Here is a 24,780-nt window from a genome sequence, read left to right as displayed (position 1 = left end):
TCCAATAAAAGCACAGCTGCATTTCATAATGGGAGAAATAACGTACATTTAGAGATGAACTAATAACTGGAGCCAAGAAAACTTTGAAATGACAAATACATAGGACGGACGAGGCCAGTTCAACATACCTAACATCTGTCACGTCTATGTTTTGCTACTTTTTGTTTTGTCTTTCACATTCATGTTATTTTGAATTGCTAAGCTTTGTTTTGCTTTTTTCACATAATAAATAAAGGGTAGACCGATTTCCACCTCATTGAGAAAAGGATCTGAACTAGAACTACATGGTTCTTTACATACATTCCTGTAGGAATGCAGATTAATATCTATTCCTATGTAAAGTATGAATCTGAACTAGAGCTACATAGTTTGGTAGAGATTCCATAAAAAAAAGGTATATTAATATCCCTTCCTATGTGTAATGTAAATCTGAACGAGGAATTCGTGGTTTTTGGAATACACTCCTTCAAAAGGATTGATTAATATTTACCTCTAAAATTAAATAAAAAATCTAGAATTGTACCCTTTCTGTCATCTGTTTCCTCGGGAAGTTTAATATCCACTTCCATGTAAATCCAAACGGGAACTATATGGTTCTTGGTATACGAGTACATTCCCTGGAAGGATGAGTGAATTTTCATTTCTTGTGAGATATAACATTATAATTGTTGTTAAGTGATCGATTTCATTTTGTTTTCTTATTTAGTCACAACAACGACACTAAGTTACTGAATTTGGTCACTGATCTTCAAATGGAAAACAACAACAAAAGCAACGGCATCAACCAGATGGTTAAGGCGCTCGACTCCTAATCTGAGGGTCGCGGGTTCGAATCCCCGTTACGCCAAACATGCTCGCCCTTTCAACGGGGGGCGTTATAATGTTATGATCAATCCCACTATTCGTTGGTAAAAGAGTAGCCCATGAGTTGGCGGTGAGTGGTGATGACTAGCTGCCTTCCCTCTAGTCTTACACTGCTAAATTAAGGACGGCTAGCGCAGATAGCCTTCCTGTAGATTTGCGTGAAATCTACAAATCTTAGCAATTCAAAAAACAAACAAACAACACGACGTCACCCATAATTTCATCATAAACAAGAAAATGAGGGTTAAGCTGCTTATTTTAAATTGCTACAGTTTCTAAAACTACTGATTATTCTTTACATTAAGTAATATTAAGGATATGTTTTACCTGTCAAGTCAAACAATGATTTGGAAGTACGACTGGCACGTTAGAATGCAAAGACGACTGAACCTTAAGAAACAGAAACGTTCCCTTTCATCTTCTACTAAAGCACGTGTTAACCATGTTGTTTCCATCAGAAATTCTGTCATCTGGACATAGGCAATAACTCTATTCTCGAGATTGTACTTTGTCTTAGCTAGTTAACAGGACGACACAGAAGCCAATTAATCAGTGTTTGAGTGACAAAAATTCGCTAAGATGTCCATTTTCTGATTTATGAGAACTTTGAGATGTGCTTATCTCTAGAATTATTAAACGAAAAGACATTTTACATGTTAAAGTTTTGATTAATAAGTTGAGAAAAGCTAACTTAAACACTCAGTTTTTTTCTACAGTTGTTTCAAAATCGGGCTGTTCGATAATTTATTTTTTTTTCCAAATCGAAAAGGAGGTTTTTTCAAGCGAACCACGATTATTAGGGAATGCTCTTTAATAACGCGCAACGTTTGTTTTTGATAATTCATTCGAAAGTTGTTCCTCGGTTGCATACAGCGTGTTTCCACGTGGTTTTTTTAGACTCGCTTCAAATTTCAAGTAATAAACTCGCGCAAGTTTCATGTTACCAGGACAAAGCCATGCTGACGTCAAGAGTTCCTAGTTGCCATGTGGTATATTTTATTTAGAATAATTTCCCGCACACTCAGGTAACATCAATTTAGTCTCGGATTTCGCGTTCAATCTAAAAATATTATATGTAGTCGTACACTTTCGGTCCCAAGGAAATCATTTAATTTCGTATAATGTTAACAGTTTTCATCAAACCTAGGGAAGGTGCACAAAGACTTGTTTTTATTATTATTAATTTATTTTTATAGCATTTTATTATGATGTTCTCAAATTCAGTCACGTGCTTCGTAATACTTCAAATTTACACCAAAAACACGCTTGATCTTTAAGTCCTGCTTTAGATCTGATAAAGCGAAACAAGAAAGGAACAATAACAATAAAAAATATTAAAGGAATATTGCATCTTCATGAACTTCAACTCAGTAAGGATCAACCCGTAGCTGTGACATGTCGAAAAGAGCCATATTAAAAGTCTCGAAACGGCTTGAGGAATAAGAAGTAAACCACGAGCATCATTATCACCACGTTAGCATGACAAGTTTTCTCATGAAATTGGGAATCAAGTGAATGGAATGAAACAGGCAGGCACTTGCACGTGTGCGCTACAGCACGTGATCTGTGACTTGGGTATATATAACTGGTATTCTATCCTGCAACAACTTCACGCAGATCTCTGCTTCTTTAATGAGACCACGTTTTGCTATTATATTTCAAGAATCTCTTGATCGCATCCTATTACTAAAGTCATAGGTAAAATAATTTATACAAAATAACTCCCACACAAAAAATACTGATACAAGAAAATATAATTGTTTGTGGAATTAAAGTATTATTTATTAAAATACACACGTGCGCGCACGCAAAAACTGCATGACCTTAAGCACTTTATTTTCAAGTTTATGTAGTGGCATATTTAGGTAGGGGCTTCAGGGGTCTTAAATCAGCCACTGGGTATATATCTGTGTTTTTAGCTTGAGCTTCCTACTGGCTTCTGAAGATTGTTTTAGGGTCGTTGTAAACTGTATTTAAAGATTCGATAAAAGATATGTGGTCATTACAGTTAGGATTCACGTCTTGATGGAAGAACTGTAAAAGCTGGAAATGCATCACCTGAGTCGTAGCCATTGTGTTTCTGTGTCTTCTATATAAACATCTATGTCAATATCTCTAGAAATGTATAACTCTGCCATATTGAATGTGTACTAGAATAATTTGGTTTTCTTAGAATCACCTTTAAGATTAAAACATTTGCTCAATTTAATTTTTGTTTAATTCTCGAATAAGTTAATCGTCTACATTCATCTACTACTAGAGGGCGCCTAAACGCAGATAACAATATTATGTCAAACTGGCACGAATATGTTTCATTTTCACTATTCATAGGGTGAACGGACTATTGTCCTGGTAATGATCTACTTAAGTTTCACGTGACTTGGCCTAAAAACTCGTCACCTTTACGACTAAATAAAAGTTTGCACGGAGGGGGAGTTACTAGTAGGTATATTTATTTGTTCGTAAAAGGTACAGGTCCAACGTAAGGCGTTTTTTTTCCTCAAAAAGTACGTGTATGCTCAAGGTACAAAGACAAGTAATGGGTAAATTATATAAGTATGAACAAAAAAGCGAAAAAAACAACTTTGTTATGGTGTTTCTAGGTTACTTTCATACTATTATTTACGTGTTCTCACAAAGATATTCCCCGTCCGCTGTAAAAATGATAAATACCTGTTTGAAAGTTCAACCTTTCTACAAACTCACCACAGAAACGTAACAAGCAGAGACTACAAATCCGGAACAACAAAGTGTTCACGAAAGAAACACGTTAGCATATTTTGTAAACCGAGGCACGCTGCTGCTACTTCCGTTAATATTAGTGGAAAAATTTATTCCAGGACGGAAATGAAGTGTGATTTTGATTTCCCGTTTACACAACAAGTGAACCTACAGTTGATGTTAAATGAAAGATAACGTCGGTAAACAAGTATAAGGTTAAACTTCTATTATTCCACATTTCAGAAAGCTGCTGTGGTTTTCTATTTCAAGCAATAGAGGTTACGTCAAGATGCAGGAGATTAATTTAAATTAAAAACCGTATTTTCATTATAATTAATGGAGGTTGACGTTTTTCTTGCCCTAAAAATTCTATATTTAAAACGTCGATTGTTTATTCTTCAAGCACTAGAGTTCGATCAACGACCAAAAATTATAAGAAAAAATGAAAAGAAAAACAAATTTACACATTATAAAGTCGCTAATGTTTTGCTTACGTAACAATGCTAAAAGTACGTTATTTTTAATGTATATCTTATGGTGAGCTAAATGACTTATCTACAGTATAATTAATGCGGTAAGGCACGAGTCAGTGTGGTCAGTAAGTGTAGCGAAATGACGCAGTGCGATTTCCTCGTCTTACGAAGTTCTATTTATTTAATTAATTATTTTTACATTCGTTTTTCTGATTGGCAGAGAGCAGTTGCTACCCCAACAAAATAAATCACCATAAGGTGATTGTTCTTCTCATTGTTTATTAAGTTACATCAGCAATAAGGTATAAAAACTTAAACCTATAAACGCCATAATTACTTTAAAAAACAAAAGCTACATATTTATATGATATTCGGTTTCTATTGAGTTTCGGTTTTGTTTTAGAAAAACTGAAAGGGAAACGCGCGTTTAATAAATAAGCTACCCGATGTTATGAAATACTTTTAAAAGGACCAGAAAGCGTTAAGAGCCACTCCTCCATTTGTCAATGCGATAAGCTTACCCGTGTTTTGTGGCCATATTAACGGTCATCACTCCCTGACCCAGAAAAATATATTTGACCTACAAACAGAGTGAAAGAGAAATAGTAAGCTTCTTGTGTTTAGTGTTTCGTAAAGTCATTACACGAAGAAAGTGAACCGGGCTAAATGTCTATTCACTTTTCCATAAAACTCTATTCGTAAATAATAAACATCGATTTAGGAGCTTAATTAAATTATATATGTGTAAAAACGGCACGTTTGGGTTGAGAAAATTGTTTACCTAGAGGAGTGAACAACGTTTCGACCTTCTTCGGTCATCGTCAGGTTCACAACCCAAACGAGCCGTTTTTACATATATATTTCTCTACAAGTGGGTTTTCTCGACATCACTGATTAATTAGATTGAACGCATAAACGTTCTTACTGGCAAACGGTTAAAACACATGAAAGCCCACGAAGACTGTGGTCTTTACTTTCCATGCCTTAGATAACATTAAAAATACCATCCAAGTAACAAGCATTCATCACGTTCAATAAGAAACCGAGTGATAAATTTAAATTAACACAGTAGTTAGAGAATATGACGAGTTTCCTTCACTGATGGCATGTATATACGTAAAAGTTTCATGAGACTCGAAGTTTTATTTTACTAGAGTAAGGTACGAAAGCAGAGATTGAAATTTAATAAAGTGAATAAAAATAAACCTCGGACACATGACACGAATATAAAAATAATTAAACCTGTTATCTTCAGACAATTTGAATGTGACGCTCACACTTTTGGTGAGATAGGAGATATAAATATCGCCTATGGTCAAACTGATAGGCTGTGACTCACATCGCACGTATGTATGTCGGGGACACTTAGAACGTGTCACAAGCGTGTCACTTAGGCGGTGGTTAAGGCACTTGACTCGTAATTCGAGGGTCGCGGGTTTGAATCCCTTCACAGCGAACATGCTCGCCCTTTCAGTCACGGGGCGTTATAATGTAACAGTCAATCCCACTACGTGTTGGCGGTGGGTAGTAAAGAGTAGCTGCCTTCCCTCTAGTCTTACACTGCTAAAGTATTGACAGCTAGCTCAGATAGCCCTCTTGTAGCTTTGAGCGAAATTCAAAACAAATCAAACCAAACCACTTAGGCAATAAGTATAGGTCCCAAGATCAAAACGATAGGATGTAACTCACATCACACGTGTGTATGGGGGGTACACTTAGAATGTGTCTCACACCACAAGTGTTTGTCACTTGTGCGATCGTTATATCTCCTACGATCCAAACAATAGGATGTGACTCACATCACACGTGTGTATGGAGGTACACTTAAAATGTGTCTCACACCACAAGTGTTTGTCACTTATGCGATCGTTATATCTCCTACGATCCAAACAATAGGATGTGACTCGCATCACACATGCGTATTTGTGGAACACTTAGAATGTGTCTCACACCAGAGGTGTATATCTTAGAGGAGACATTTACAATATGTTATGTCAGACACTTCTTACACGACTCAACGTTCTGGAATCTGGATTATTGGAATATTTTTCATATTACTATTCAATAAGAGATTTCTCCGTTTTATGGAAGAATTTTTTAAGATAAACTTATCTATTTGTCTTAAAAACAGGATCCTTTTGAAATTATAATTGAAAGCAATAAGGGCGGTGCATTGTGACGTAATGAGACTCGTGAACCTCACGCGCCCTGTATGTTCCACTTTGCTGTCACTGCCCTCAAGTTTTTGTTGTTGTTTTTCTCTTTGTATGCTTATTAGTGGGCGAGGTGGATAGAAAGAGTAAAGATAACTTCTGTTATTATTTCGATATCTGGGAGCTAAAAAGATACTAGTCTGTAAACAATCATCGTAAAATATGTAATACTGACATGTAGTAGTTACTTGTAACATTAGCATACATCATATAGTAGTTACTTGTATCATTGACATCACATGTTAGATACTTGTATTAACAAGTATTAACCTCATACAATTCATAAGGTAGTTACCCGTAATATTAACATACACCATGTAGTATTAAGTGGTATTACTGATATACATCATGCGATATTTACTTATGTTACTGACTTACATCTTGAAGTATGTAATAGAGATTAACAGTTAGTTAATAACTTACGTGATGTAAATACCGCATTACATCATGAAATAAAGCAATAATGACCTACATAATGAAGTAGGGTAATAATAGGTAATAGTGTCTTACCCCTTGAAGTAAGTAATACCTAACTTACATCATGAAATATGAGATGCATATAGACAATATAGTAGTTACGTGGAATGCTGACTTACATCATGAAATATGTAATACTGATATATATCACGTCGCCAAGAAATAAACCCTTTTAAAAGAATCATTTTCGTTTACAATTTCCACCATTTTCTCAGTTAGAGATATTAGACTGCGACGCTAATTGCTTGTCACGTGCCAGATTGTTTCTTCTAATACATACTCCAAGATACCAGGAGAAACACCTCGTTTCGTCACTGAAGTAGATCAGCCTTTCACAGTACTTATTTGCTCTGTTGTTGTTCGGAGCTTCCAATAAAAATTCCAAGAATATTTTTAAAAAAGCAAAATTTCTTGAGAACATGAAAGAGGGTCAAACAACGAAATTGACGAGACTTGTATGCGGTGCAAATAACACATACAAGTAATGGCTCTACCGATAGAGGTCTTACATGAGGCCAATTTCAAGCAGTATTTTTATGCTTTAATCAATAATGTTGTTATTCTCTTTAAGCTTGGACTGAGCAGTGAGCTGGTTGGCACAGAAAGTATGCCATTCTTCATTTTCTGTTTGAACGGCCATTGACATCATTTTGATTTGTACTCATTACACATACATACGTGTACGTGTATAAAAAAGAAGAAAATAACTCATAAAGTGAAGGCCTTACTAGCTGAAATGTGGGTCAGTTGGAACAGATCTTGTTTTTCATTTGTTGACAATTAGATGAAATAGAAGTGTAAATTTTTCAAACACGTCATCACGGACTGGCTGAGCCATTCATGCTTCTTTCGGAGGTAGTTTCATTGGAGCGTCATGCTAGTAATTAAAAAAAAATTAATTATTTCATTCAAAATCTATGATATATTTGAATTGAAGAAGCGAAACGCTGTATGTTTTGTTATTCAACGAAACAGATTGGACTGGGGGGGGTAAAATGAAACAATTAATTAAGAATTCTGATGAAATGTAAGAACTAAAAATTGATAAATTAACGAAATGAGTTCTATATAACAAACGGACTTGTAAACTGAAACCTACAAAGATCAGACAGCGTGGATTTATCACTTAGGTATCCTTAGATTCATATAGCAATATTTTCAAACTTAAGTCATCTATCATCTCACGGGGTTTCAGTTCGATCAAGAGATTTAAGTCTGTTGTAAACCAATAAACGACGCCATTAAAGGAAAATTATTTTCAAAAGTTTAAAAATATGTTGAAACGAGAACTCACATGAATTTCAAACATTATGTCTATGAACAAAAAAAATTGAACGAAACCTTCAGTTATACACACAAAACACTAGTTGGCTGCATGGTCGTCTGCGGGCAAGCAAGGAGGCATTTTGGAAAATAAGAAACATAATTCCTTATTTATTCATTCATTCAGCTTATGTACAAGTTATTTATTTACTTCACAATTTCATACTATATTACCCCCTTCCCCATTCATGAAAAAAGTTCTGTAGATGTCCATGGTTGTTTTAACCTCAGATTCGAATAGCTTATCAGTTTCGAGAAGTGAATGTTCTTATAAGAATTAATGTACTTCGAAAAGAGCACATTAAACTGTGACATCTCTAAACTGTTTTGAGGTTCTGTTTTAGTGTACTGTTTTTAAATGTGTTTGTTTACAGTGTAGAGAATTAAGCACCTTAGAGAAAAGGCAGTTAAATAATTTATATGAAACAACTATTTAAAAATTAAAAGGAAGAGAACTCTGGATAACCGAAAAATGTTTGGCTGACACATTTGAGTTTAGATATGACTGAAGTGGTAAGGTTGTACACTTCGATTTCTTCTAACCTGTTATATATTTGATGTAGTATAAAACAGATAATGTTTCCAACGTGTAGCATATCTACCACACTGTGAAAACATTTATTTTCCTTAACTGCAGAAGGCCGGCATGGCCAGGTGGTTAAGGCATTAGATTCTCAATTTGAGAGTGGCGGGTTCGAATCTCTGTTACACTAAACAAGTTCGCCCTTTCCGCCATGGGGACGCTATAATGTGACTATCAATCCCACTATTCGTTGGTAAAAGAGTAGCCCAAGAGTTGGCTAAATTAGGAGCAGCTAGCGCAGATAGCTCTCATGTAGTGAAATACAAAGAACAAACAAACCTTAACTGTAGAATAAAAATAACAAAAAACACAACAAATATTCTCTCAAAATGTTCGTTTTATTTTTAGTACACCTCTAGGAACAAGTATGTGTTTAAAGTGAATATTTCTTATCAACAGTAAAATACCATATTATTTAGGCAAATATGCTCACCTTTGGTGGCTCAGTGGCAAGTTTGCATGCTTATAATACTAAAAATCTAGTTTCATTTCGATACCTGCAGTGTACAGAGAACATATAGCCAATGCTTTGCGCTTAACAATACAAACAAACGAACTAAACATTCCTAATACGTTGGCTTTAGTTTGCCTTCGTATTCTGGAATAGGGTATTTATTTATTTTTTCATCATAAAGGATAAAGTTCCTTTTAACAACTGATAAAAAACAAGCTGATTTGAGCCAGATGCAGCTCACCCATACAAGAAAATGAATAAAGAACACATTTGATTTGTCAATAGGACCTTTTAGAACTGGGACCCTTGGTCCAATAGATAATCCGAACATGTTCATCAGATCATGTAAGAAGAGAAATATCATTAATGCAAACTGAAACATTATTATTGTTAAAACATTATATTTTAAAATAAAATATTTCTTTTATTTAGTGCAACTTTGACTTAATTTTTTATTCAGTAATTGCGAGATCCTAGTGGCACAGCAGCATGTCTGCCGACTCGCACCGTTAGAAACCGGGTTTCATTCAATACCAGTGCTGAGTAGAGCACAGACAGTCCATTGCGCAACTTTATGGTTGATTCCAAACAAACAGTAGCTACGATTTTACAGTTTAACATAATATTTTGCAACAACATGGGACCTACTGGTCCATCTCGGCTGTTCCATGCTCTAAACTAAGTAAAAATAATTACAAAAAATAACATAGAAAATCTCAAAGATAGCCCTTATCATTAATATACTTATCAAGATTTTTCTTAAACTACCTTAAATTTATTGCCTGTACGACATCTGAAGGCAACCCATTCTATGGGCCAACCACCCTGTTAGAAAAACGAAACTGTCTTAGCTGCCAGAATTTATATTTGTGTCATTTTAGTCCTGCTTTTCTCATCGTTGAATATGAGAAAAATATGATGCATCAACACTATAAATTCCTTTTACAATCCTGAATATCTCAATCAGATCCCCAAGCTCTTCTTTTTTATCAAGAGAAAACAATTTGAAAAATTTCAACCTTTCCTTGCATTACAACCCCTCTATCCCTTTCCAATAATTTAATGCTTTTCCTAAGGTAAGGAGTCCAAGATTAAACATAATGTACCAAACGTGGCCTAACCAGTGACCCATACAATGAAATTATAACCTCCTTAAACTTATATTCAATTATATTGAATATAAGTTTAAGGAGGTTATAACTTATCCCCCACACCTATAGAGACAATTTTTTACAAGTATTTTATGTACCACTTTGTAAAATATTTTTAGAAATTCCAGATATACAAAATCTACATCATTACCCTCATCTACACAAGCAGTAACATTTTCAAAGAATGCCATAAGATTTATAAAGCAAGATTTTTCCTTAAGTGAAACCGTATTGCCTATTTAATGAAAGTTAAACTTTGTTAAATGACTTTTCAAAGCATCTTTTAATAGAATTTTTTAAATTTTCCCACAACTGATATAAGACTAATGGATCTTGGCCCGGTATGGCCAGGTGGATTAAGGCGTTCGACTCGCAATCTGATAGTCGCAAGTTCGAATCCCCGTTACACCAAACATGCTCGCCCTTTCAGCCGAGGAAGCGTTATAATGTGATGGTCAATCCCACTATTCGTTGGTAAAAGAGTAGCCCAAGAGTTGGCGGTGGGTGGTGATGACTAGCTGCCTTCCCTCTAGTCTTACACTGCTAAATTAGGGACGGCAAGCACAGATAGCCCTGGAGTAGCTTTGTGCGAAATTCCAAAAAACAAAACAAACAAATTCTTTTACGCATGACAAGCGTACAAAACAAGTTGCCACAATGTCTACAAAATGCATGAAATAAATCTATTTTAATGCTTCAGTGTTTCATTATTGTGTTTGTCTGCAATAGCATTTTTTCAGTGTATATTAGCTTTTCCAACTTTGATACGAAATGTAAATATAGCTTTCTTTGTTTACTTGGTTAGTGTAAACCTCTGTTTTTCAAACTGTGAGTGACGAAGAAGTCGTGAAAGAAATATTAAAAATATCCTAAATTCTGTGAAAAATACTTTCTCAAAAATGAGAAAAAACATGGAGCAATAATACCTTAAATGGAGGAAGGTGGAATTTGGAAATCACTGGTATAAATCTTCATCCATATAGTATTAATAAATATATAAAAAAGAAAACTTTTTATGTCATCTAGCAACTACTAATAAACTCGGTTTCCATGCACACATTATCACTGTCTGAAACGTAAGCTTTATTGATTTTCAATTAATTAACTACATAATGCTGAAGACTTGTTTTGATTTCCATCTGTGATGTGATAATAAATATCGAATTACACAGTATTTGTTAGCTGCAGGCACAGTATGACCTAGAAAAGACTCGGGTACGTTCACCTCCACTCGTGTTTCAGGCCGACAGCTTGGTTGTTCTCTCTACTGCAATCCCTCCCTAAGCCCGCTGCCTTTTCTTTTTGGTGCCAGTGTATCGGACTACCATTCGACTAATAAACGTTAGGGAGTAAATATAACAACTAAACAGCTTAGTGACGCAAACTTAGTGCTATATTAAAAAAAAATTAAATAAATAAAGCGAAAGGGAACAACGACCGTAAACTGACACACTTTTATTTGTTGAAGGTGCCCCCAAATCTTAACGTTCCACGCGCGCTGGAGAACACAACAGTACTGGATAGAGAAAACGCGAGAATATGAGCGGGTCAGACGTTAAGACTAAGCAAGCCCTTGGGCGTTTTATGGAGAAAACTGTGTTACAAGGTCAGATATTCATAGATATCTGCAGTGAAAGTTTAACCTGTCTTCTTCTCTTGGGCTTGATCCAATTTTCTATGCAGAAATTTGGGAGTTGACGCTGGATAAGTTTAAATATGAAGACCACAGTAGTCTACAGACATGATACACTCAAGGAAAACACATCATTTTTGTCTGTTTTTTTTTTTTTTTTTGGGGGAGGGGACATAAACAAATACGTAAATTTAATTTTGAACTATTTTTGCTTCACAGTGAAATCCTCACTGATGTTTAATTATTAGTTAAGACAATGCGTAAATTTATTTTGATTTCCTTTACTTGTGCCCCCAGAGACTCAGCGGTAAGCCCACATACGTAAGAAATTAAAACTTGAGTTTAGATACGTGCGCTGGGCAGAGCAGACATAGCATTTTGCTCTTAACAATCAAGTCATTCCTCGTATAAAGGGTGTGTGTCCGTGTGTTTCTTATACTAAAGCCACATCAGGTTATCAGCTGTGTCCACCGAGGGGTACTAAACCTTTTATTAAAAAAAAAGACGACTTTAGAATTTCCCTTGCTGGCAAAAGGGACAATATTCCAATTTATTTTCAAATATTTCACTTGTAATACATATGTATAAAACTAAATGCTAGCACAGATGTTTTAATGCCCTCATCAGGACTATTTTATCAAGTGGTGATAATGTTTCAGTTAAGAAAGTTAACTAAATGCACTTCTTTTTTAACGTGTTATGAATAAGTCCAATGAATAAATATAGTCTCGAAACTGTTTACTAATCTGAGTTTAACGATAAATGTAATATATAAACGCTTCACTTACTTTAAAGCAAATTTCAATGACACTTTATCATTTAAACGGTAAGACACGTGTCTACTATCTTGTTAGTATTATAACATATGTGAATGTTTACAGTTAATAAATGAAGTCACAGTTTTGGCACTTCCACGTGTTAAGAAATAACAACTCTATTTTCTGGAAGTAAAATTGTTTAATGTTTAATTAATTTAGAGATCAAATTCTAATACAGTGGAGCCCCTCACTACGACCCCCTTACTAACGACTTCCCCTGTCATACGACCGGAAAATTTTTGACGGTACCCTGTTTGCATTGAATTGACCCCTCGTGGACGACTTCCCCTCAAACGCGACTAACGACCTACCAAATTGAACAATTTTGATTATTTTACCTCTCACTAACGACTAAGTGACATTATTATGTGGCATATTCTGTGAAGTTACATAGCGGTCTGCCTTCTCATTTATGGCATATTACAAATGAGTTTAATTATTCCGTAGTTAAACAGTATTACGTAATCTACTTCAACAATAAATCGTTTTACTTCCTACTAATGCAACTTCTAAGCTACAGCCTTGTGACGCTGGAGTTATACAGACCGTCAAACTGCTGTATCGCAAAACATTCTTGAGACAACTTTTGTTTCACATGGATAACGACCAGACGGCTACAGGTCCCGAGTTGTGCAAAAAAAATCACTCTTCTGAACGCAATTGTGTGGTTACGCGTCGCTTGGCTTCGAGTTAAGACTTCCACAATTCAAAAGTGTTTCTTGAAATGCGGCTTTAACTTCTGTTTAGGCGAAGTGTCAAACGAAAGTGAAGACAATGTTTCAGAAAACCAATCTGACCCCGACTTAAGGCCTGTCTTGAATGGTGTAACTCTTGGCGAATATGTCAACTTCGACAACGAAACTCCAGTTTGTGATGATTCAGTTTCTGACAATATTATCGCGTGTCCTGAAGAAATCGAGAGTGATGATGGTGAAGAATGTGACGACACAACTGTAGAGTCTTTCGAGCCAATTGACTGTGCCACTGCAATGTCATATGCAGAAAAACGTTTACAGTTTGGTCTCAAACACGGCAAAATGGACATTGTAGATTGCCTGGTAGCAGTGAGCAAAGACATTGAAACTGTACAATTTTCGAAGAAAAAAACAAACAAAAATTAGTGATTTCTTTAAGAAAATGTAGTTTCTTATCGTATTTTAAGTCTGTATTTGATCATTTTTGTGCGTGTGTAGCATTTCTCCTACAGTGATTTCTATATAAAAATGTATTTTATCATCGCGTTTTAAGTCTGCATGACCATTAGTGATTTAAGAAAATGTCTTTTATGATCGTATTTTAAGTCTGCATGAACACTAGTGATTTCTTTAGTTTACGATCGTATATCCAGTCAGTATTTGAACACTTTTGCGTGTAACATTTTAGTGATTTTTTTAAGAAATGTATTTTAGGATCGTATTTTAAACCTGCATTTCAACATTTTTTGTGCACAGAATGGTGAATAGACTTGTGTTTAAACATTTAATAGCCTCATAAAATCAAGGTAAAGTAGTGAGAACTAGTGAAAATATATTTTGCATTACATATTACCGCATTTTTTATTTCGTTTTTAAATACTCCATACCCTTAAAATGAACAGAGACCGATTGCCTATTATAAAAACGTACATAATTTAAATCTTGGTAACGAATTGGGTATCCACCCCTCACTAACGACTCCCCCTCATTAACGACCTTTTTGTCGAGGCATTTTTGAAGTCGTTAGTGAGGGGCTCTACTGTAGTACATTTTACTTGTCCTGCCATCTATAGGTTCTGCGAATGCTACAGACAATTTTTTATTTTAATTTTTTTATTTTTACATTTAAAAATCTAGGGAAGTATCCAATACATGTGTGTGTTTTCTTATAGCAAAGACACATCGGGCTATATGCTGAGTCCACCGAGGGAAATCGAACCCTTGATTTTATCGTTGTAAATCCATAGACTTACCGCTGTATCAGTGGGGAAATATCCACTGTGACTGCTTTGCATGTACTAATTAGCAAAAATAAGTTCCACAACTTTGATAAAAAAAACTATATTTTTTATCTCTTTCTCTTTCATTTTATTTTATTTTTGTAATATAACAGAAATATCGTGACTTTGAGAAATTTCACTAACATCAGTTTATGAATAAATACAGGCACATTGATCACATATTATATTTTAGTTTTATACACACTATTATATTTTATCTGTTTTAATGACAATTTTATTTAATATTTAGATCAATTTAAGATTTTTTAATCTATTGCCACCTCTTAAAGTCCCCCGCCAGTACAGCGGTATGTCTCCGGATTTACAACGCTAAAATCAGGGGTTCAATACCCCTCGGTGGGCTGACCAGATAGCCCGATGTGGCTTTGCTATAATAAAACACACACACACACACACCTCTTAAAATGTTCTACCCTCCCCAGTGGAAAACCAGGCTACGCCAATGACGACAACAAAGCCTAATGGATTCGATAAGTTTGACAATGGGGTGAAGGGAAATGAACTTTTATTTTAAGTATATTTTTAAGTTAAAATACGCTCTTCTGAACAGACGGTGATTGAAAACGAAGAATGTAGAGCAACCATACACTCATTATCTTGTCCCCATAGCTGAAAACAATTCCATATAACAAGACAATATTGCCTTGTTTTTGAGAGGAAGACAGGATATTTACTAACCGGAAAGATATTTCGCAGCTGTATCTGGAACAAAACTATGTTTTTGTAGGAAGTTTTATACCCTACGGTTAACAAGACTGTCGCGTATACAGATGTTTTATTTGTGTGCGTTTTTTAATAACTGAAGATTTTAAAGTTTTGTTACATTACAAAAGCTCCATATAGATGTTTAAATCTGAATCATTAGCAGACATTTACGTAACAAACACGTAAATCAAATATCAGTCCTCCAATGAGTCAGCGGTAAGTTTACGGACTTACAACGCTAAATCCACCGTTCAATCCCTGTAGTAGCCAGATAACCTATTATTTTGTTTTGTAATAAAAACAAGTAAAAGATAGAAACCTTCAAAAACAAACAAAAATATTTTTCATCTTTACTTATACTATAACAGCATTTCATTTTAACTCTTAAAATGGCCCGGCACTCGATTCGTAATCTGAGGGTCGCGGGTTCGAATCCCCGTTACACCAAACATGTTCGCTCTCTCAACCGTGGGGCGTTATAATTTGACGGTCAATCCCACTATTCGTTGGTAGAAGAGTAGCCCAAAGGTTAGCGATGGGTAGTGATGACTAGCTGCCTTCCCTCTAGTCTTACATTGCTAAATTAAGGACAGCTAACGCAGATAGCCATCGTGTAGCTTTGCGCGAAATTAAAAAAAACAACAACTTAAAATATCGTGTTCCTATCTATAATATTCACCTAATTTTGTTTGAAGTGCCTTCTAATGGCTAACGCGCAAGCAATACTTGTTGACTGGAGAATGAATGGAGGAGAAAAAAACAATCACTGCAACCTATTTCTTTAATTAGATTAATACCGTAGGCTATGCGTTTTGGTCAACTATTCTTTACATGTAAAGTAATTAGGAATAAAAATAACAATAAAAATTGTCGCATTTTTTCCCACCTATTTTTACAAGATAGGAAGTGTCAGAACTTGAAAACAAATATTTTTTAAAAGAGACAGTAAATAAAACCCGGAAGCTTACATAGGAAAATTACAAGATTATTGACAGTGCTAAGGCTTCCAAATGACCCCTATTCCAGCAAACGTTTTGTTACTTTCTGTTACTTATTTCACTTAAAAGTCGGGTTGTATCGGGCTGGGCGTGACTAGGCTTCGCATGCTCAGACTGTGAATCCGAGGGTTCATGGTTTGCTGCTCATTACTACCAAAATGCGCTCCGCACGTTTGGCCACGGGTACTCTATAAAAGTGACATTAATATCTCACTATTTGGTCATAAAAAGAAAGTAGCCCAAGAGTTGGTGATGGGTGCTGTTGATTAGCTGTCTTCTCTCCATTCCATGAGTTTAAATTATGGACTGTTATGCGCAAATAGTCTCCAAGTTGCTTTGCGCGAAAATTTTGAAACAGAGAAATAATCATTCTGTCATATTCCTAATGAATATTTCAGTTTTGTGCTTTTAGAATATTTTAAGTCTCTATGCAACTAAAGTAATTGGTTACTATTAATGCAAGAAATACAGTTGTTTTAGTTTCAATTATTCATTTGTGTCATTGATATGGCTTATTTAACAAGTAATCTTTCAAATATTTCCTAGTTACGCATGTTTTCTTAGAGCATTAGGCTATTAGGACTGTCGAACGACTTTTCAGCTTTCTATTCAGTGATATATTTATACATAATCGGTTATATTTGTATAATTCTAATTTGGATTTAATCATGTTATTTCCCCCTGAGTGGTGTGTTGTTGATGTTTGAAACTAAGCACAAATCTACACAATTAGCTTTCCGTGCTTTGCCTACTATGGGTATCGAAACTCGGCTTCTAGCACTATAAGTCCGTAAACTGTGCCACTGAGGAACCACCTGGTGGGATTACCTGTTTTAACACTCGCACCACGATATGCCTTAACTCACCTGGCCATGGCGAGCAATTCAACTTTTGTAAATATGGCTCCTAACCAAGAGCAATAACCACATGAAACTCTTTTAGATATATATATATATGTATGTATACATAAGCAATATTTGTTACTTAGACTTTCTATAATAATAAGAGCAATTGTTAACTAAGACCGGATAAAAGAAACTGTGGGGAAGGGCTTAAACTGAATTTCATAAATAAGTCAAGCACAGTTTACTACCATTTATTAACTACAGTTTGGGCAATATACAAGCACGAGCGATGAATAGATAAAATAAATTATTTTAATTATGATATAATAGGTTCAGATGAAACGACTAAAATCGCTGTTGTCGTAGTGACACAACTGCAAACATACGTTTCTCGACGAGATATCCAATTTTTGCTTATAATTTTATTTTTCTCTTTGACGGGAGTGAGCTCCTCGATAGAGGGAACTTAGGACAACTGTACCTATTTGTCCCTTCTCCTCTTCTTTATCTTGTCTCAAAGTTGAGCCCATAACTATCTCGTGTACTAAGGTATAACTAGATTAACATTGCTCGGTAACAGATTTACTTAAAGTGCGCAAAAGCTGCCATATTATTTTTCTGCCCAAGGGAAGAAGCTGTTGGAGAGGGAGAGGTAGGCGTGATACCTTTGGCAATTGTTATGTTATTAAGCCTCACAACTGCTATCATCCTACGCATGTGAAATGAAAAACGCTTCCTCTTGGCATAAAATTTACGCAGGATACGAATCCCAACCGGTAGTTCCACGTGCAGAACCCACGTGACACTGTTGTTTATTAAAAGAATACATGCATATATAGTGATTTTTATCAATTATTCTGTCTTGAAATTTTATAACGGTAGAACTAAATCGCCAAAGAATAAACAGTGAACAATACTTACGGCTAAGGCAACAGTAATCATTTCGAAGATTATAACAAATGCAGTCAAACTTAAATTACTATGGACTGTTGAGTTTTCAGCCGCGGCTTAACGGTTCATAGAATGGATTTGAGTGTTGTTTTTTAATGTACAAATTTTTAGCTCCCACTCTTGACCGGTTGTTACAGTCGAGCATTTCCTCTTTTTTAAGCTTTTTAACCACAATAACCAAGTTAATTAAAAACTATCTTACGAACATTTGACGAATGGCTAACAGCGGTCTTTTAGAACATAAAGGTAGCCTGGAGCAATTCCTAGAGATAGTCTATTATGTAACATCGTCTAGAGGTATTATAGAGAATAAATAGCGTGGGAAAGTTTCTAAAGACAAAAAAGAATCGCTCTGAGGCAGGACTGTGAAGGAGCACAGATGCAATCAGAACTAGCGCAGATAGCCCTCGTGTAGCTTTGCGCGAAATAAAACAAACAAACAAACAATACAATCAGAAGTAGGTAGTGTCATACACTTAAACTAAGGGAGGACTAAATAGATCCTCTGATGCAGCATTATTAATGTAATTTGGGGTACAGTGTAGACTCAGCTGATAGGCTTAGTCCAAGGCAGGACTAAATCGATATTTTGGAGTAGCATGACTGAGACAAATGGAAGAATATTTTAGGTTTAGCCTGAAATAAAGACTAAGATTCAATTCAAGGCAGTAAGTACTATAATCTGAGACGGAATAGAAACAATGTTTATTTTATGAAGTTAAGACAAAGCTACACAACAGACTACCTGCACTGTGCCCACCAGGAGCCTCGAAACCCGGTTTCTCGCATTATAAGTCCACAGAGAATATGTTTTAAGCGTATTTTTGTGTTTTTATTACAGCAAAGCCACGTGGGGTTATTTGCTGTGTCCATTGAGAGGAATCGAATGCTCTATTTTAGCGTTGTAAATCCACACACTTACCGCTGTCCCAGAAAAAGACATATTTTCTTGAGAAGGCATTTTAAAAGCCTATCTAAGGCCTTAGGCTGAAATACATTTAATCTGTTTTACACACTAATCGCTCTCATAACGAAATATAAAAATGAATGAAATTACTAGCTAGAGAAGAGTGGATTTAACAAATCTCTACCTAAAATAATAAAAAAGTAGTGTATGTTTGGCCAAAATCGAATGGCTGAAAAATTCAAAAATAAAACAATCTGAGTGTGTTAAATAGATGTTTGTTGTCAGTTTAAGCACAAAGTTACACGATGGATTGACTATCTTTGATCTGCCTACCAAGGGTATCAAAATATGATTTCTAGTGTTGCAAGTCCACCGACGAACCACTGTGCCACTGGAAAGTATTAAAAGGATACGAACAAGATATGAGTTTTAATTTTTTTATTTAATAAAAATACACACATAAAAAGTTACTTTTGAATGGAAAAGCGTTCTATAATAAAATGAAACAATATTCAGTTTACCTCTGTTTTATATTGTATGCGATGTCGTAAGTCAGTATACGGGACTATAATATTTTGGAATGATAGATCAGTCATATAATAACTGTTAATTTACTTTCAAAATGATCTTACCTACAAAGTGCCGAACTTCTTGAGCAAGCGGAGGAACATGCTGGCGGTTCAAAATCCCCAACTCCCCCATTTCTAATATGTTATCTCGTTTACAGAGTACGGTACTGATGAATGTTGTAAGTAGGTGAGTAAAATAATTCCGAGTTTTTTAGGAACTTGGAAAATACCAATTCATGTGCCGGCGGAACGAGACCATCAGACGCTAGCTGTGCTCGAAAACCTTTAGCTAAAATAATCCAATATTTTCTACTTAGTCAACTGTATTGTTCATGTACATGGCTGCAACAGGGTATTGAAGTGCACGAGGACCAGAAGCAGCTGACACTTTCTCCCTGCTAACGCTGTTCACTGGCCGCACGGTCAGTGAACCTCGTGCTGTGACGTCACGACCTCCTGACACAGTTTTCACTCTATGCTGGCGAATTTTATAACTTCGGGGAATCTAGAAATGGTTTCTCTTCCAAAACTAGAAAACTGGGGTTAAGGACGACGGTTAAATAAATACACTAATATTCTACGGATTAGATTCTTAATACAGATGTCTGTGCCAGTTAACCATCCTCGCATAACGGTGCTTAAAACGGTTACACCTAGCATAAGAGACGTAAGCATCACTGGTCAAGTCAGTGAGCAACCTCGGAAATATCACTTGAGTGACACTCAAGTGAATAAATAACTCGCTGTATGAAGTGTTCACTGATGTTTTAAGATAGAAAATGTCACGGAGAACTAGTTTCAACCGTGTTTATTTCATAAACACAATATACGATAATTCTTCATATAATTTGCCTATAAGGCATCTACGGACCCATTATATTTTGTACACAAAAGTTATGATGAACAGTTTTTAATTCAAGTGTGATTGAATGCTAATACCTTGGAAGTAACATTAATTGTTCCGGTAATTTCGGATTGGTTTTTGCTCTAAATATGTATTTGATGGTTCAAACTGATTTAATTTAGAGACATCATCAGTTGTCTGGATTAGTGTGTATGTAATGTAGTGCAAAGCTATAAGACGGCTATCTGTGGTATCCGCACCTAACGTATAATTTAACATTGATAGACTAGACTGAAGGAAGCTAGTCAACCACCGCCAACTCCTGACCTACTCTTTATCCAAAGATCAATGGGATTGACTGTCACATTGTAACGTCCCCGCGGCTGAAAGGGCGAGCATGTTCGGTGACAGGGATTCAAACCCTTGATCCTCAGATTGCGAATCGATTGCGTTATCACCAGGCCCACCAGTTGTTATTAAAACCTGGCGACATAAGAGAAACGACGTTAAAACAAACTAATGCTGTGGGTTAAGAACACATTTGTGTTATATGCCTTCGTAAAGTCATCTTCTGTGGTTTGTGTTTGACTCTTTTCTTCTGGAAAATTATGATAAATTCGTATGTGGGCAATAGCAAGTCCGATTCGTTCTTGTTGTGATGCGTATTTGGACAATAGGAAGTCAGCTTTACTCTTGTTGTGATATGTGTGTTTGGGCAACAGCAAGTTCAGTTCGATCCTGTTGGGATGTATATTTGGGCAGTAGTAGGTCAGATTTGTTCCTATTGTGATGTGTATTTGGACAATAGGAAGTCAGATTTGATAAACGTATGAAATTACTTCACTATTAATAGTTCATTTCTTGGCCTGGCATGGCTATGTGTTTTGGGCAATCGACTCGTAATCTGAGGGTGGGGGGTTCGAAACCCCGTCACAACAAACATGCTCACCCTTTCAACCATAGAGGCTTTATATTGTGATGGTCAATCCCACTATTCGTTGGTAAAAAAGTAGCCCAAGATTTGGCGGTGGGTGGTGATGACTAGCTGTTTTCCTTCTAGTTTTATACTGCTAAATTATGGACGGCTAGCGCAGATATCCCTCGTGTAGCTTTGCGCGAAATTCAAACCAAACCATAATTCATTTCTACCTTGTTATGAATTTTACCTAGTCGGTTATAAACACCAAACTATTTTATTTCCTGCTATAACAGTCATTGTTAATATAATGTGATAATATGAATAGCGTCTCAGCCACTACAGTATCTGTCGTATTCCTACGGGCTTGATGAGCCCTAGTATTGGTCAAAAGGAGTGGACATAACAGATATAATGTGATTGGTGGAAAGGACTGAATACATCAGATATGATGTGTATGACATATTGATATACAATATTCTTTACTTTCACTTTTAAGTTCTTAGAAGTAAGTAACAGAAGGTGTACTGCATTAATTATTACTAGAACTCTCGTGTAAGAACAGGTGTAACATTCTGCTTACTTTTTACGGAGCAAGGGACTCACTCGTTCACATCAAGCCTCGTGACGTCGAATTTTCACACACAAAAGATTGTGAAATTGATATTCTTCCAAAAAATCTGATAACCTGTCTCGGGATACAGCTCAGTAACCATTTAGGTTAACTGCTTCAGACTATAATATCAACAGGCAGGGGTGTTTCAAAATATAGATTAAAGGTAAAGGGAAAAGAAACAGTTGAATAACTCTATTTAATACTTATGCAAATCTAAGCTGACAACCTGTCTGTGGTTACGTCCTAACTCACATCGAGTGTTTTCTAATGAGACATGATTGTCAACTAGTTTAGGTAGTAATGGTTTATGATGAACACATTTCAAGGAAGTGGTTCCATTTCCAGCAATTGGTGTTAAAAAAATTTCAACTTTTTAATAGTTTTGTAACTTTTAATAATTAAAAAACAACAATAACAATTCTGGTAGATACAGGAATTCCAATTTCTAATCGAAAAAAGCTCATAAAAACACTTCTTGGCCGTTAGGCATTATAAGTTTGATTCTTGAACAATCACAGGCAATGTTAGTGAAGCAATCAGCAATGTGGAAATCATTAACACTGTAAAAGAATTTAGTATTTCTGAATCTTAACTAAACGGAAACTTACGTCACACATGAAATATCACAAAAAGAACAATTGAGCTAGTTGTTGTATTTTTAACAACTTTACGTTTTTATCTTCGTCTTCAACAAATGATGACATGGTTTCCGTAGTTTATTATTTTATCCAACCAATATTAAGATGACCTAGTCTCTTACTAACTTAACAAACCTTTCTCTGAGAATGATATCTTAGCAGTTGTATGGCTGGCGAGAAAACTTTAACTGTCGTAGTTTCATGCTTAGCAGTAATACGGTTGTGAAGTTACATTATAAAGAGACGAATAACCGTTCAAATAATACCATACTTTACCAGAACGCTTGTTTGTTTGTTTTTTTCTTTTTTTAATTTCGCGCAAAGTTACTCGAGGGCTATCTGAGCTAGCCGTCCCTAATTTAGCAGTGTAAGACTAGAGGGAAGGCAACTAGTCATCACCACCCACCGCCAACTCTTGGACTACTCTTTTACTAACAAACAGTGGGATTGATCGTTACATTGTAGCGCCCCTACGGCTGAAAGGACAAGCATGTTTGGTGCGACGGGGGATTCGAACCCGCGACCCTCAGATTACGAGTCGAACGCCTTAACCCACCTAGTCATGCCGGGCCGACCAGAACGCTACCCAACGGTTAGCCTACCAGAGCTGAGTTTCCATGGTTCGTGTCCCATTAGCACTCAATCTTCCCAAAAAACAAAAGTTAAACAACAACGAAGTAAAAGTAAACAACGTACAGAAAAAGTAAAAAGAACAACAATTTAACAAAAACAAAAGTTAAACAACAACGAAATAAAAGTAAACAACGTACAGAAAAAAGTAAAAGAACAACAATTTAACAAAACAAAAGTTAAACAACAACGAAATAAAAGTAAACAACGTACAGAAAAAAGTAAAAGAACAACAATTTAACAAAACAAAAGTTAAACAACAACGAAGTAAAAGTAAACAACGTACAGAAAAGTAAAAGAACAACAATTTAACAAAACAAAATTAAACAACAACGAAGTAAAAGTAAACAACGTAAAGTTAAACAACAACGAAATAAAAGTAAACAACGTACAGAAAAAAGTAAAAGAACAACAATTTAACAAAAACAAAAGTTAAACAACAACGAAATAAAAGTAAACAACGTACAGAAAAAGTAAAAAGAACAACAATTTAACAAAAACAAAAGTTAAACAACAACGAAATAAAAGTAAACAACGTACAGAAAAAGTAAAAAGAACAACAATTTAACAAAAACAAAAGTTAAACAACAACGAAGTAAAAGTAAACAACGTACAGAAAAAGTAAAAAGAACAACAATTTAACAAAAACAAAATTAAACAACAACGAAGTAAAAGTAAACAACGTACAGAAAAAGTAAAAATAACAACAATTTAACAAAAACAAAAGTTAAACAACAACGAAATAAAAGTAAACAACGTACAGAAAAAGTAAAAAGAACAACAATTTAACAAAAACAAAAGTTAAACAACAACGAAATATTAACAAAAAACAAAAGTTAAACAACAACGAAGAGTAAAATTAGACAACAAACAGAAAAAGTAAAAAGAACAACAAATTAACAAAAAACAAACGTTAAACAACAACGAAGTAAAATTAAACGACGTACAGAAAAAGTAAAAAAGAACAAATTAACAAAACAAAAAACAAAATTTAAACAATAACGAAGTAAAATTAAACAACATATAGAAAAAGTAAAAATAAGAAAAAGTCAAACTAGGGTCACTTAAATTAAACAACGTACAGCAAAAGTAAAAAGAAGAACAATTTAACAAAAACAAAAGTTAAACAATAACGAAGTAAAATTAAACAATTGTTATACAAAGAGTTAAAAAACATGAACAAGAAAGAAAGTGGAACAAATGTAAATAAGAGTTAAACAAAAGTGAAATGAAGTTCAATATAAATGAATAAAAAGCAAAACTTTACATAAGCAGTAGTTAAATTTGCAGTTTGGAAGATATGGAATTTCCGTTTTGACCCTCTCTTTTGTATGTTGTAGCAATGTGGATCACAGCGTAGTGCCACGGAAGGCTTACACACTCCCTTCAAACTTATCCAAATGCAAAATGGTGACATCTAGTATATTCCAATTGGAATTAGAATCGTCATTCGGA

At 35.2% G+C, this 24,780-nt stretch overlaps 1 protein-coding gene across 1 annotated transcript in view; it reads right to left on the bottom strand.

The window, feature by feature from the left end:
• The window catches only part of LOC143228995 (nuclear hormone receptor E75-like), a 79,595-nt gene extending 59,766 nt beyond the window's left edge, over positions 1–19,829 (bottom strand). The window contains exon 1 of the mRNA XM_076460593.1: positions 19,745–19,829. Within this exon, the coding sequence (XP_076316708.1) occupies positions 19,745–19,814 (70 nt within the window). The 5' untranslated portion in view covers positions 19,815–19,829. The remainder of the gene's footprint in view (positions 1–19,744) is intronic.
• Positions 19,830–24,780: the final 4,951 nt, after the last annotated feature.

This window comes from Tachypleus tridentatus, chromosome 10 (assembly GCF_004210375.1).
Source record: "Tachypleus tridentatus isolate NWPU-2018 chromosome 10, ASM421037v1, whole genome shotgun sequence".
Classification (NCBI taxonomy): Eukaryota; Metazoa; Arthropoda; class Merostomata; order Xiphosura; family Limulidae; genus Tachypleus; species Tachypleus tridentatus.
This window is presented reverse-complemented; position numbering and strand designations above follow the sequence as displayed.